Consider the following 16,555-nt stretch of genomic DNA (forward strand, 5'->3'; position numbering starts at 1 on the left):
TGGTCTCTTGGGCTCCACGTGTGCTTTAGTTTCTGGCAGGCAGGTTTAGTGGAAATAGGCAGGCTTAGATGAAATAGGCAGGTAGCTTCATCTGACAATCTGGCTCCGACAAAGGGGTCACCTTACACCCCGAGCAGTCTGCAGACACCCTATTCCCGGTACCACCTGTAAGTCACGTGGAGAGATTCTCCTCAGTCCAGTAGCACGCCGGCTGGGAGCACGTATTCGCCGGCGTGAGTCACACACGCATCCTAGCGCCAACTGTGTAGTCCCTGTGCGGCAACAGGACTACAGATACATTATTTATCGCACATCTCCCGTGCAGTTAACGGAGATAGTGCGAATCCCTATTCCCGCTCCGGTGTGCTGTAACACGGAGGGGATTGTTATTTAAGTTGGTTGTTTTACCTTCTCACCCGGAAGGTGTTCGGCCGCAGTCCACCAGGCTGCATCGCGGACCCCGGGTTCGGTTGCTTTCCATTATTTAATAAAGTTGTTTGCAACCGTCCCCTTAACACGTAGTCATGTGCTGACTAGAAGTGCATGGCCTTGCTCAATATAAGTGAAATCAGCGAGGCCGGACACGTCTAGTCGGAATGTGGCCGGAAGTATTCCAATCCCATACATGTAGACACATGACCGCCTGCTTTGGGCACCAGAGAATCTTGACAGTGTGCAGTCTATACGTGATGTGAGGGCTCACAAGTCTGCAGTCACATAGAGTGACTGCAGACTTGAAGCCCAGTCTTGGACAACTCCTTTAAAAAACAGCTCCTGGACAGCTCCTTTAAATATTACATAATGTCCATATACATAAAAGTATCAATTAAAGACAGGGCTGCAGTAAGGAGAGTTTAGACTGAAGCAGTGGTCAATAAACAGTGGGTGAACAAGGGAGTTTTATCCCCGACATGATCGGCAATGTGTGTGCTGTACATTGCTAAGACGGGGAATCTTCTTATTTCCTTAAGACTAGACATTAGCGTATACAGTCTGAGGTTGATATAATGAGCTCATAGTATGGTCATGTAATCTTTGTCATACAGGGAAAGATGGGGGCGGACTTGGATAATTGCTATTCCATATAATATATCTATGCCACCTTTTTTTGTATTGTACGTTTTTTTTTCCGGGAACTTATTCATTTCTTTTTCAGCCTTTCAGTGACAATCCTCCTTACTGCAGCTGTAAAAGGGAACAATTAATCTTCTGAGTGTATTAACGTCAAGGAAACTAAAAATAACTTAAGCTTTAATTGCTTGAAGTTACACATTTGCTTAATAAGTATGCCCAGAAATATATACCAGTCGGTTTTATTGTAACGCTGTAACTCAGCCACTTCGGATCTGGTGTCAGCTCTTAGTGTGATTAATTCCTTTTTCTGTATTGAAGCGTGCAGTCTTGTGTCCGCGTCGTCTGTCTTTTTCTTTGGCGTTATCACTTTTACAGTAATGCCAGAAAACAAAATGCCCATTTACATTAGCTGAACTGGTATTTAGTCAGTATGTTTTATCACTTGCTAAGAAGCAGATGGAAAAATGTCTGTCACCAGTGAACATTAATAATTTATTTGTGTTCTTTTTGTACTTTATGAGCGTGATTTTTTTTTTTTCATTTTTATTATGTATATGTTTATCATATTTATAACTTATTTAATGCCGTAAATATGGCCACACTGATCTCACTGAGACAGTAAGGCTATATTCACACATCATGGTTTTTTTCAGCATCATTTTTCTGCAGCAAAACCTGATCTCTTGCCAGGAAGTTGTTCAGGATTTTTGTTGCTGTTTTCTTGCTTTTTTTCGGTGCATTTTTTCAGCGTCTTTTTCACTGTCCCTTTGTCTTTGTTATGCATGTTCAGTGAAAAAAAAAATCTCATTCTGGTTTAGGCACAAAAAAAAACACTGAAAAAACACTGAAAACTTGACACCTGTGTTTTTGGTGCGTTTTTTTTCACCACCCATTACTTCCAATGGGTGAAAAAACGCTGAAATAAGTGACATGCTCTATTTTGCAAAAAAAAAACATGCAAAGCACAGAATCCTGAACAAAAAAAAGAAGATGGTGTGTGCATGAGATTTCTGGAATCTCATAGACTTTGCTGGTACTGCAAAATGCAGCTGAGAATTTGCATAAAAAAAATGCATAAAAAAACGCTGAAAAAAACATGATGTGTGAACATAGCCTTAGACTGTGTGCCCACTATGCGTTTTTTAAGCGTTTCCGCAGCGGCAATTCCGCAATTGTTTGAGACTGAGCGGTAGTGAGTGGTCTGGTACACAGTTGTGAAAAGAGATCTAGCACAAAGAAAAGGACCATTGTCAGGGCGCCGAGACCCCATTGCGATGTACATTTACTCTCGGCACATGAACTCCACCATTAAAAATTAGCATTATGTGCACAAATGTGCTCACATATCTAAGATCAGTTTTAATTGACAGGATTGTTATTTATGCTGCAGAATCGTTGATTTTAAATGATTCTTTTTCAGAAAGGCTCTATGATGATGTGGATTCTCTTGAAGAACGTCATCGACATCGCTATGAGGCAAGTAACATTATTTTCAGCTCTTAAAGAGAACCTGTCGGCAGGATTTAGCGTCGACTTGTGCATGTGCTTCCTCCGGCTCAATTTTATTGAGGACCTTAAGACCAGTAATGGAATCACACTGCGCACGCGCCGCCCACCACAGTGACGGTGACGCGGAATTTCAAAAAGGAGGCAGGTCACTGAATAATCAGTGACCTGTAAAACAAACACAGGAGGCAGATAGAGGGGCAGAGGAGCAGAAGACCCTACCCTCTAGGCCTGCCTCAATGCAAAGAGATCTCATTAGAAGAAAGCTTTAGAGGCTGATTAAACAACCACTGATTGGATTCTTCCCCGCAGGTATCAGTTTAATCAGTACAACAGCGCCATTATGGCCTTACTTTTACTTTATAGTGCTAAATCTCTTTAAGGGAATCTGTTAGTTGGATCAACTCTCCTCAGCCATCTACAAGAGGATGTAGGTCATAGAAAGTTGAATAAAATGATACCTTGATATCTGCGATCTGATGTCTTATTCCAGAGAAATCCACATTTTTCTTAAAATGTAAATGAGATGTTAAGATCTACGGGCCGGACATAGATCTCCCTGAGAATCTGCCTCCAGAGATTATTTAAATGAAAGATGGTGTTACTAGTGTGAGACGTGTAGATTAGGAGAGCGGACTGTCAGTTATTGCATGTCTCACGCTGGTAGTACCTTATTTCATTTAAAGCGTAACTGTCATTTTAATTTTTATTAAATAATAATGTAGAGCAAGCGGTTTTAATTATCTTTCAAAATTACTTTATAAATGAAATCCGAAAGAAAACCTTTCAAAAACCTTCTAGAAGATGTCTCCCTATGCTGTTTCTGAAGCAAATCCGTATTCAGTTCCTGGTTGAATCCCATGCACTGTCTGTCAGTGCATCAGCAGTTTACCTCAGTCTCCGGCATAGTGCACGAGCTCTGTCAGCTCTTGGTTGTCCGCAAACAGCTCTTCTGCCTGTCAACTGGTTCCTGTGAGTTCAGTGACATTGGCACTTCTGAATTAAATAAAAATTAAAAACGACAGTTATGCATGTTTTTAAATCATCTCTGGAGGCGGAGTCTCAGGGAGATCTATGTCCCGCCCATAGATCTTAACAGCTCATTTACATATTAAGAAAAACGTTGATTTCTCTGGAATAATTCATCAGATCGCAGATATCAAGGTATCATTTTATTCAGCTTCCTATGACCTGAAAGTCCATATAGACGGCTTAGGAGGGTTGATCCTACTGACAGATTCCCTTTAAGGGGTTATACAGGAGTAGAAAAAACAGTGTTTTCTTCCAGAAATAATACCACAATGAGTTGTGTCTGGTAGTGCAGATCAGCTCCAGTAAAGTGAAGGTGGTTAAACTGCAATACTACTTTCAACCTGTGGACAGGTGTGGTGCTGTTTCTGGAGAAAAGCTGACTTTTAAAATTTTCAACAACCGTTTTGTAGCGCTTAAAAGGACAAAAAGAATCTAGTTATAGATCAAATACAGTAAGAAAATAATTGTGCTAGCACTAGTTTCTACAAGTTTTTATTATTTTTTTTTTGCAGTTTTTTAAATATATAAAAACTGCAGTTGTTGAATGCTCACACAGATCCCAATACTCATTCAGTTTGTTTGTGGTGAATTCCCTGAAGTCGCTTATTATATGCAGTAACGTAGCACTAAAATGCTATAGACCAATGATGACAAAGTAAAAGGCAAGATTCATCTTCACTTCGATTGCACCATATCAATCATTTTTACCCATCTAGACTCGAATAGATCACTTACAATGGAGCAGACATGACACCCACACATTTTCCTAGAGCAGTAAAGTGATATTTCTATCAGATGAGGCACCAATAATGCCGAACAGAAAACATGAAATACCAACCTGCTCTCCGACATCATCAAAGTGATCCGTCCAAACCGTGTTCATAAATTCAAAAGGATGCAAGATGATTCAACACCGGGATAGTAACATTTATATTATTATTCGGGAATGAAGATCTAAGTTACTGCTTTCAGGTGTTCATATATATTAGGCCTCATTCACACGTCCATGTTTAAACATGTATCTGAAAAAATGGTACCGGTGCCATCGGTGTGTCATCAGTGTGCAGGCTGTGTGTCCGTTTTTACCATCAGTGTCTTCAGTGATGGCTAAATAAATAAATACGGTATATTACAAAGCTTATCCTATACTTTGCAATGTTAAATACGGACATCCGTGCTGTAGGTGTTTTTCATGGAACCATAGACTTGTATTGACCCTTGTCATCCGTGCTGCCGGAAAAAATGGACATATCTTCATGAGTTTCGAATGTTCACAGGTTATAGACTATAATGGGCACTTGTTCTATTCGTGAAGAAAAGTGGATACAACATGTACTTGCAACCCAAATGTCTGAATGATTAGGGATGTCAAACTCAAATACACAGAGGGTCAAAATGAAAAACTTGGACAAAGTCGCAGGCCAACCAGTATACAGTATAATGGGCCCCACAAAGTCCTCCATACAGAATAATGGGTCGCACAAAGTCCTCCATACACTATAATGGGCCCCACATAGTCCTCCATACAGAATAATGGGCCACACATAGTCCTCCATACAGTATAATGGGCCCCACATAGTCCTCCATACAGAACAATGGGCCCCACATAGTCCTCCATACAGAATAATGGGTCCCACATAGTCCACCATACAGAATAATGGGCCCCACATAGTCATCCATACAGTATAATGGGACTCACATAGTCCTCCATACAGAATAATGGGCCCCACATAGTCCTCCATGCAGAATAATGGGTCCCACATAGTCCTCCATACAGTATAATGGCCCCACATAGTCCTCCATACAGAATAATGGCCCCACATAGTCCTCCATACAGAATAATGGTCCCCACATAGTCCTCCATACAGAATGGGCCCCACATAGTCCTCCATACAGAATAATGGGTCCCACATAGTCCTCCATACAGAATAATGGGCCCACACATAGTCCTCCATACAGAATAAAGGGCCCACATAGCCCTCCATACAGAATAATGGGCCCCACATAGCCCTCCATATAGAATAATGGACCCCACATAGTCCTCCATACAGTATAATGGGCCCCACATAGTCCTCCATACATAATAATGGGCCCCACATAGTCCTCCATGCAGAATAATGGGTCCCACATAGTCCTCTATACAGTATAATGGCCCCACATAGTCCTCCATACAGAATAATGGGCCCACATAGTCCTCCATACAGTATAATAGGCCCACATAGGGGTGGTGGTTCTGGTGTCGCGGGCCAAATAAAACCACCCTACAGGCCAGATTTGGCCCACGGGCCAGAGTTTGACATGTATTCCTTAAATGAATGTCAGGTGAACCACCAATTTCAGCGAGACCGACTTTTTTCACTTGAGGCAAGTGGAGGTGTCTATTAGCGACTTACTACCCTCTTCCAATTGAAAACAGATTACTTGTCTACTATTTGTTATTATGGTATTGCTGTGTATAGTAGACGCGATCAGATTATCGGAGAACTAACAAATACAGTTGAAAGTGAAAAAAATTTTTTTAACCCCTTTCTGACGTGATCAGTAATAGTACGTCGCACTGGCCTAGGCCTATTGGATCAGGTACGTACTATTATGCATCATGGGATTGTGCCTGCACACAAGCTGTGCAGGGCGATCGCCGCCGGGTGTCAGCTGATTGTCACAGCTGACACCCAGAGCTATGTGCCAGGAGCGGTGCCGCACTGCCCCCAGCACATTAACCTCCGAAATGCTGATATCGAAGTTGATCGCAGCATTTCGGGAGCAAGGGGAGGTAAGAGCTGCTTACTTACCTCTTCTCCAACGTCCCGCGCTGTCTGTGCCGGGTCCCGGTAGTTGCCATGGTGACCCGATGTCGCTCAGTGCACGGTCTAACTAACTTGTATGTTCAGGGGCTGCAGCCTGCATAGCATAGAGATGCTGCTGCAGCATTTATATGCCATGCAAGCGATTTCAAAACGTGAAAGTCCTATAGTGAGACAAAGTGTAAAAGTAAAAAAAAGTGTCAGAAAGTGAAAAAAAATTGTAAAAATATAAAAAAAAAATGAAAAAATAATCCAAAAAAATAAAAATATACTGTACCCATAAATAAATAATATTATGAAAAAAAAAAAAACAATAAAAGTACACATATTTGCTATTGCCGCGTCCGTAACGACCTGACCTATAAAACTATCCCACTAGTTAACCCCTTCAGTTGACAGGATAAAAAAAATAAATAAAAAACAAAGCAAAAAACTATGCTTTTATCATCAAAACGAATGTAAATAAAAATGTTATAGCTCTCAGAATAAAGAGATACAAAAAAAATATTTTTTCTATAAAATGTTTTTTATTGTGTAAAAGCGGCAAAACAAAAAATCTATATAAATGTGGTATCGCTGTAAATGTACTGACCCAAAGAATAAAGCTACCTTATCAATTTTACCATACGCGGCACGGCATCAAAAAGACAAAAAAAAACAATTCCTGAATTGTTGGTTTTGGTTTATTCTGCCTCCCAAAAATTGGAATAGAAAGCGATCAAAAAATGTCACGTGCCTGAAAATGGCACCAATAAAAACGTCAACTTGTCCCGCAAAATACAGTCACATGACTCTGTCGGCCGAAATATGGAAATCGCAATTTTCAAAATTTTTATTTTTATGCCCTTAAATCAGAGATACGCTACCGTTCAAAAGTTTGGGGTCATTTAGAAATGTCATTATTTTTTGAAAGAAAAGCACATTTTTTTTCAATGAAGTTAACATTAAATGAATCAGAAATACACTCTATACATTGTTAATGTGGTAAATGACTATTCTACCTGCAAACGTCTTGTTTTTATTGCAATATCTACATAGGTGTATAGAGGCCCATTTCCAAAAACCACCACTCCAGTGTTTTAATGGTACATTGTGTTTGCTAACTGTGTAAGAAGGCTAATGGATGTTTAGAAAACCCTAGAAAACCCTTGCACAAGTATGTTAGCCCAGCTGAAAATGGTTTGGCTGATTTGAGAAGCTATAAAATTGACCTTCCTTTGAGCTAGTTGAGAATCTGGAGCATTACATTTGTTTGTTTTATGAAACTCTCAAAACTGCCAGAAAAAATAGAACTTTCATGTGAAACTCGACAGCCTATTCTTGTTCTTAGAAATGAAGGCTATTCCATGCAAGAATTTGCCAAGAAACTGAAGATTTCCTACAACGGTGTGTACTACTCCCTTCAGAGGAGAGCACAAACAGGCTTTAACCAGAGTAGAAAGAGAAGTGGGAGGCCCCGCTGCACAACTGAGTAACAAGACAAGTGCATTAGAGTCTCTAGTTTGAGAAATCGACGCCTCACAGCTCCTCAACTGGCAGCTTCATTAAATAGTACACGCAAAACACCAGTGTCAACGTCTACAGTGAAGAGGTGACTCCGGGATGCTGGCCTTCAGGGCAAAGTGGCAAAAAAAAAGCCATATCTGAGACTGGCTAATAAAAGGAAAAGATTTATATAGGCAGAAGAACACAGACATTGGACAGAGGAAGATTGGAAAAAAGTTTTATGGACAGACGAATCAAAGTTTGAGGTGTTTGGATCAGACAGAAGAACATTTGTGAAACACCGAACAACTTAAAAGATGCTAGAAAGAGTGCCTGACGCCATCTGTCAAGCATGGTGGAGGAAATGTGATGGTCTGGGTTTGCTTTGGTGCTGGTAAAGTGGGAGATTTGTACAAGGTAAATGGGATTTTGAATAAGGAAGGCTATCACTCCATTTTGCAACGCCATGCCATACCCTGATTGGAGCCAATTTCATCCTACAACAGGACAATGACCCAAAGCGCACCTCCAAATTATGCATGAACTATTTAGGGAAGAAGAAGTCAGCTGATATTCTATCTGTAATGGAGTGGCCAGCGCAGTCACCAGATCTCAACGCCATTGAGCTGTTGTGGGAGCAGCTTGACCGTATGGTACGCAAAACGTGCCCATCAAGCCAATCCAACTTGTGGGAGGGGCTTCAGGAAGCATGGGGGGAAATTTCTCAAGATTACCTCAGCAAATTAACAGCTAGAATGCCAAAGGTCTGCAATGCTGTAATTGCTGCAAAGGGAGCATTCTTTGATGAAAGCAGAGTTTGAAGGAGAAAATTATTCTTTCTAATAAAAATCATTATTTATAACCTTGTTAATGTCTGGACTATATTTTCTAATCATTTTGCAACTTATTTTATAAATAAAAGTATGAGTTTTCCTGGAAAACACAAAATTGTTTGGGTGACCCCAAACTTTTGAACGGTAGTGTATGTTACACAAAATAGTTAATAAATAACATTTCCCATATGTCTACTTTACATCAGCACAATTTTGGAACCAAAATTTTTTTTTAGTAGGGAGCTATAAGGGTTAAAAGTTGACCAGCGATTTCTCATTTTTACAACAAAATTTACAAAACCATTTTTTTAGGGACCACATCACATTTGACGTGACTTTGAGGGGCCTTTATGACAGAAAATACCCAAAAGTGACACCATTCTAAAAACTGCACCCCTCAATGTGCTCAAAAGCACATTCAAGAAGTTTATTAACCCTTCAGGTTCTTCACAGGAATTTTTGGAATGTGGAAGAAAAAAATGAACATTTAACTTTTTTCATAAAAATGTTACTTTAGACCCAAATTTTTTTATTTTCGCAGGGGTAACAGGAAAAAATGGACCCCAAAATTTGTTGTGCAATTTCCCCTGTGCACGCAGATACCCCATATGTCAGGAAAAACCACTGTTTGGGCGCACGGCAGGGCTCGGAAGCGAAGGAGCGCCATTTGTCTTTTTGAATGTAAAATTTGCTTGAATAATTAGCGGACACCATGTTGCGTTTGGGGAGCCCCTGATGTGCCTAAACAGTGGAAACCCCCCCAAGTGACACCATTTTGGAAACTAGACCCCCCAGGGAACTTATCTAGATGTGTGGTGATCACCTTGAACCCCCAAGTGCTTCACAGAAGTTTATAACATTGAGCATAAAAATACAATTTTTACATTTTTCCAACAAAAATGTTTTTCAGCCCCCAATTTTGCATTTTCACAAGGGTAACAGGAGAAATTGCACCATGCAATTTGTTGTGCAATTTCTCCTGAGTAAGCCGATACCCCATATGTGGGGGAAAACCACTGTTTGGGCGCACGGCAGAGTTCGGAAGGGAAGGAGCGCCATTTGACTTTTTGAATATAAAATTTGCTTGAATAATTAGCGGACGTCATGTTGCGTTTGGGGAGCCCCTGATGTGCCTAAACAGTGGAAACCCCCCCACAAGTGACCCCATTTTGGAAACTAGACCCCTTAGGACCCCTTAGGGAACTTATCTAGATGTGTGGTGAGCACCCTGAACCCCCAGGTGCTTCACAGAAGTTTATAACATTGATCTGTAAAAATAAAATTTTCACATTTTTTCAACAAAAATGTTTTTCCGCCCCCAATTTTGCATTTTCATAAGGGTAACAGGAGATATTGCACAACGAATTGTGGAAACCACCCCCCTCCCCCCAGTGACTCCATTTTGGAAACTACACCCCTCAAGGATTTTATCAAGGGGTATAGTGAACATTTTGAACCTAGAGGTACGACACAGAATTTGATCACATTATGTCATCATATTGAATAAGTTGTCATTAGTCTTGAGTGCAAGTTCTCGCTATTTGAGTTTGCATCGGGTGCTCGGGTATGCACCAAGTATCGTGGGTGCTCAAGTGACATGCTTGAGTCCCTGCCCCGCATGTTTCACGGTTATTAGACACCCAAAAAAAAACATGCGGGGATCGCTCGTGCATGGCAAGCAATCCCCGCAAGGTTTTTTTGGCTGTATAACAGCTGCAAAACATTTGGGGCGGAGACTCGGGCATGTCACTCGAACACCCGCTATACTCGGTGCATACCCGAGCACCCGATGCAAACTCAAGTAGCGAGCACTTGCGTTCAACATTAGTCGCCATATTGTCGGCATTTTTTTTTCTTTACTTCTGAAAAAATCCCAACCCCAACCCTAACCTTAGCCCAACCCTAACCCTAGCCCAACCCTTGCCCAACGCTAACCCTAGCCTATCCCTAACCTTAGCCTAACCCTCACCCTAGCCTAACCCTAGCACAACCCTAACCCTAGCACAACCCTAACCCTAGCCCAACCTTAACCCTAGCCAAACCCTAACCCTAGCCCAACCCTAACCCTAGCCCAACCCCAACCCTAACCCTAGCACAACCCTAACCCTAGCACAACCCTAACCCAAACCCTAGCACAACCCTAACCCTGGCACAACCCTAACCCTAAAGTTTATTTTTTACGCCGTTCCTCGTGCAGTATAAGTGATTAGACGACCTTATTCTTCGGGTCGGTGCAATTACAGCGATACCAGATTCATATCGGGTTTTTATGATTGACAGCTGTCACACACTAAAAGACACATTTTTTGCAAAGACTAGTTTTTACATCGCCATATTTTGAGACCTATAATTTTTCCATATTTCGGCCGACAGAATCATGTGACGGCTTGTTTTTTGCGGGACAAGTTGACATTTTTATTGGTACCATTTTCGGGCACGTGACATTTTTTGATCGCTTTCTATTCTGATTTTTAGAAGGTAGAATAAACAAAAACCAACAATTCAGGAATTTTTTTTTTTTTTATTTTTTTTTATGCCGTTCTGCGTGTGGAAAAATTGATAAGGTAGCTTTATTCTTCGGGTCAGTACGGTTTACAGCGGTACTACATTTATGTATTTTTTTTATATTTTGGCGCTTTTACACAATAAAAACTATTTTATAGAAAAAATAATTGTTTTTGCATCGCTTTATTCTGAGAGCTATAACTTTTTTATTTTTCGGCTGTTGGAGCTTTATGGCGGCTTGTTTTTTGCGGGACAAGATGACGTTTTCAGTGGTACCATTTTTATTTACATTCGTCTTTTTGATCGCGTTTTATTGCATTTTTTGTTTGGCGGTATGATGATAAAACATCGTTTTATGTTTCGTTTTTTATTTTTTTACCATGTTCACTAAAGGGGTTATCTAGCAGGACAGTTTTATAGGTCAGGTCCTTCCGGACGCAGCAATACCAAATATGTGTACTTTTATTGGTTTATTTTTTTTTTCCATAAGATTATTCATTTATGGGTACAATATATATATATATATATATATATATATATATATGTTTTATTTTTTTTCTCATTTGTTTTTATATTTTTACAATTTTTTTTTATTTTTTTTTCACTTTCTGACATTTTTATTACTTTTTCACATTGTCCCACTATGGGACTTTCACTTTTTGCAGCCTTATCGGCTGCATGGCATAGAGAGCAGCAGCTCCCTATGCCATACAGCCTGTCAGCTCTGCACAGGGAGAAGTTACTTTGGTCGTGCACTGCGCATGACCTAAGCAACTTCCTGCCTCCTGGTGACCCAGATGTTGTCATGATGATGTCGGGTCATCATGGCAACATCTATGACCGAACTCAGACGCCGTGAGACGCCGGCAGAGAAGTATAGCGCTTACCTCCTCTTGCCACCGGAATGCTGCGATCGATTTCGGGGGTTAAAGTGCCGGGAGCGGTGCGGGACCGCTCCCTGTACATAGCACCGGGTGTCAGCTGTAACAATCAGCTGACACCCAGCGCCGATCTCGCCCGTACCGCTTGTGTGCGGGCGAAATCGCCAGGGCATACTAATACGTATCAGGTCCATAAGGCCCAGGGCACAGATATTTATTAGTATGCCTTGGGCCGGAAAGGGGTTAAACGCGTTTTATTCCATTTTTTGTTTGGCGGTATGATGAGAAAAGCTTTATTTTTTTTTATTTATTTTTTTCACTGTGCTCACTCAAGGGGTTAACTAGTTGGACAGTTTTATAGGTCAGGTCGTTCCGGACGCGGCGATACCAAATATGTGTACTTTTATTGTTTTTTTTCCTAATAATATTTATTTATAGGTACAGTATATATATATATTTTTTTAATTATTTTTTCATTTTTTTTATATTTTTACAATTTTTTTTCATTTTTTAAACATATTTTTACAATTTTTTTTCACTTTCTTACACTTTTTTTTTTACTTTTACACTTTATCCTACTATGGGACTTTCATTTTTTGCAGGCTGATCGCCTGCACTGCATAGAGATTCAGCATCAGCCCCTATGCTGTGCAGGCTGTCAAAACTGCACACGCAAGCTAGGTAGATTGTGCACTGAGCACGATGTACCTATCTTGCTGATGCATGGTGACCCGGATGTTGCCACCATGGCAACTATTTGGACCCGACATACACAGCACGGAATGCCGGATATAAGGTAAGAAGCGCGCTCTTACCGATGCTTGCCCCGGAAATGCTGCGATCAACTTCGATCGCAGCATTTTGAAGGTTAATGTGCCGGGAGCGGTGCTTCTCATCACCTGCCCAATACAATTCCAACAGTGAAACATGTTGGTGGCAGCATCATGCTATGGGGATGTTTTTCAGTTGCAGGGACAGGACGACTGGTTGCAATTGAAGGAAACATGAATGCGGCCAAGTACAGAGATATTCTGGATGAAAACCTCTTCCAGAGTGCTCTGGACCTCATTCTTGGCCAAAGGTTCACCTTCCAACAAGACAATGACCCTAAGCACACAGCTAAAATAACAAAGGACTGGCTTCAGAACAACTCTGTGACCATTCTTGACTGGCCCAGCCAGAGCCCTGACCTAAACCCAATTGAGCATCTCTGGAGAGACCTGAAAATGGCTGTCCACCAATGTTCACCATCCAACCTTACGGAACTGGAGAGGATCTGCAAGGAAGAATGGCAGAGGATCCCCAAATCCGGGTGTGAAAAACGTGTTGCATCATTCCCAAGAAGACTCATGGCTGTACTAGCTCAAAAGGGCACTTCTACTCAATACTGAGCAAAGGGTCTGAATACTTATGACCATGTGATATTTCAGTTTTTCTTTTTTAATAAATCTGCAAAAATTTCAACATTTCTGTTTTTTTTCAGTAAAGATGGGGTGCAGAGTGTACTTTAATGAGGAAAAAAATAAACTTTTTTGAATTTATCAAATAGCTGCAATGAAACAAAGAGTGAAAAATTTAAAGGGGTCTGAATACTTTCCGTACCCACTGTATGTCCCCAATGCGCTATGCATAACATAAAAAAATAACTTTTATTGTACTCATCTATGGCGCAGTCCAGTCCGATGGGCGTCGCTGGTCTTGGTCCTGTGCCTCCTCTTCTTGCGATGCCGACATCCTTCTTGCTTCGTGTAGATGACGTGTCCTGCGTCATCCACACAGTGTCCTCCATTGTGTTCCTGTGCAGGCGTACTTCTCTGCCCTGACTAGGGCACAGCAAAGTACTGTAACGCACATGCGCATGGAAAGGACAAAGAGGAAGGCGCATCCGCACTACAATACTGCCCCGTATGTGAGTAGAATTAGTATAAAAAGCTATTTTTTGTGTTGTGCAGAGCGCGTTAAGGACATACAGTTGAAACCAGAAGTTTACATACACTATATAAAAAGACACATGCATGTTTTTCTCAATATCTGACATGAAATCAGAATAAACCTTTCCCGTTTTAGGTCAATTAGGATTACCATAATTTTTAATATTTGCCAAATAACAGAATAATGATAGAGATAGAATGTTTTAAGGCATTTTTATTACTTACTGCAAAGTCAAAAGTTTACATACACTAAGATTACTATGCCTTTAAACAATTCTGGACTGCCCATATGATGATGTCATGTGTTTGGAAGCTTCTGATAGTTTTTTTGGCAACATCTGAGTTAATTAGAGACACACCTGTGGATGTATTTTAATGCACAACTGAAACACACTGCTTCTTTATGTAGCATCATTGAAAAGTCTAAAGACATCAGCCAAGATATCAGAAAGAGAATTGTGGACTTGCACAAGTCTGGCTCATCCTTGGGTACAATTTCAAAATACCTAAAGGTTCATCTGTACAAACAATGTACAGATTGTGCAAACAAACACATGACATCATCATATGGGCAGTCCAGAATTGTTTAAAGGCATAGTAATCTTAGTGTATGTAAACTTTTGACTTTGCAGTAAGTAATAAAAATGCCTTAAAACATTCTCTCTCTCTCATTATTCTGGCATTTGGCAAATATTAAAAATTATGGTAATCCTAATTGACCTAAATGTTAAAGGTTTCTGAACATGCATATGTGTATTTTTATATAGTGTATGTAAACTTCTGGCTTCAGCTGTATAGACAACATTCTAAAATAGCCTTTACTTGGTTTAAAAAAAAAAGTCACAATATTTTTGCAAGAATTTAATTTCGGAGTAAATAAACTCACTCAGGGGGAGCGGTGGTCTAAAGTACATTTAGAGTCATTTTAAAAAGTCCCAATTGATAAATCAGCCAAAAATATCTGGAAACCCCCAAACCAAATAGTATTTTACATCAGTATTTGTAAGCCAAAACCAGGAGTGGGTGATAAATACAGAAGTGGTGATGTGTATCTATTATACTTTTCCTCTGATTGTTCCTCACTTGTTTTTGGCTTACAAATACTGATGTAAAATACTGACCAAATACTGAACGTGTGAACATGGCCTTAAGGTACCCATACACATTAGATGCAATTCATCAAAAAGTTTGATACAATTGGTCAATGATCTTATGTGTATGTGAGCCACCCAACTCTTCCTAGTGATAAAGGTAGGGGAAAAGACAGATCCCATAGGAGTGGATGCTCCATTCTCTCAATTGAAATATACATGTTATTTTTTTGGGGAAACTGGATGAAATAACAGCTATTTAATGTGCATGGTCTCATAATATCGCTGACACTTTAAAGTACACTTTAAAATCCTTAAACATGTTGGTCATTAAAAGGGTTTTCCCATGAACAAAGTACATTTTAATTGGTCTTGGAATAATAATAACTTGCACAATTGGATGTGTTTAAATAAAATGTTCCTGTGCTGAGATAATCTTATAAATGTGCCCCTGCTGTGTACTGTGTAATGGCTGCGTCTGACCGTACAGGGACATCGTCTGATCATACCACAGCTCCTGGGCAGGGGAGGAAGCAAAAGAGAGTATACAGACATTACAGCACAGGATCACAGCTGATTCTTTTTGTGAGGCAAAACATTTCAACTGCCTGTTTTTAAGCAATGTTTTACCTGAAAGAGAATTATTTGCGATCCCGTGCTGTAATGTCTGTATACTCTCTTTTGCTTCCTCCCCTGCCCAGGAGATGTGGTATGATCAGACCATGTTCCGGTACGGTCAGACACAGTCATAACACAGTACACAGCAGGGGCACATTTATAAGATTATCTCAGCACAGGAACATTTTATTTAAACACATCCAATTGTGGAGCTTATTATTATTAACATATCTATTAACTTTGTTCGTGGGAAAACCCCTTTAACCCCTTAACAACATTTGACGTACTAATACGCGTCTGTGCCCTGGGACTTAAGAGCCAGACCCGTATTAGTACGCCCTGGCGATTTCGCCCGCACACAGGCTGTCACAGCTGACACCTGATGCTATGTGCAGGGAGCGGTCCTGCACCGCTCCCAGCACATTAACCCCCGTGATGCTGCGATCGAAGTCGATCGAAGTCGATCGCAGCATTGCGGGGGCAAGGGGAGGTGATCGCAGATACTCACCTCCTCTTCCGGCGTCCAGCGCTGTCTGACGCGGCTTCCCGGGTGTTGCCATGACGACCCGATGTCGTCATGACAACATCCGGGTCACCAGACAGCTGGAAGATTGTTTGGACATGCGCAGTGCATCGCCAAACAATCCTCTCCCTGTCCAGCGCTGACAGCCTGCATGGCACAGGGATGGTGCTGCATTCCTGTGCCATGCAGGCGATCAGAGAAAAAAAAGTGAAAGTCCCATAGTGGGACAAAGTAATAAAGTATATAAACTTTCAGAAAGTGAAAAAAAAAAA

At 40.8% G+C, this 16,555-nt stretch overlaps 1 protein-coding gene across 2 annotated transcripts in view; it reads left to right on the forward strand.

Moving 5' to 3' along the window:
- Positions 1-16,555, forward strand: part of CTPS2 (CTP synthase 2) — a 235,292-nt gene that overhangs the window by 137,007 nt on the left and 81,730 nt on the right. For both annotated transcript variants that reach the window (XM_073668039.1, XM_073668038.1), the window contains one exon: positions 2,495-2,550. In XM_073668039.1, the coding sequence (XP_073524140.1) occupies positions 2,495-2,550 (56 nt within the window). The remainder of the gene's footprint in view (positions 1-2,494; positions 2,551-16,555) is intronic.

The sequence above is a fragment of the Phyllobates terribilis genome, unplaced genomic scaffold, assembly GCF_046119375.1.
Source record: "Phyllobates terribilis strain yellow unplaced genomic scaffold, ASM4611937v1 Scaffold_2__4_contigs__length_985480577, whole genome shotgun sequence".
Lineage (NCBI taxonomy): Eukaryota > Metazoa > Chordata > Amphibia > Anura > Dendrobatidae > Phyllobates > Phyllobates terribilis.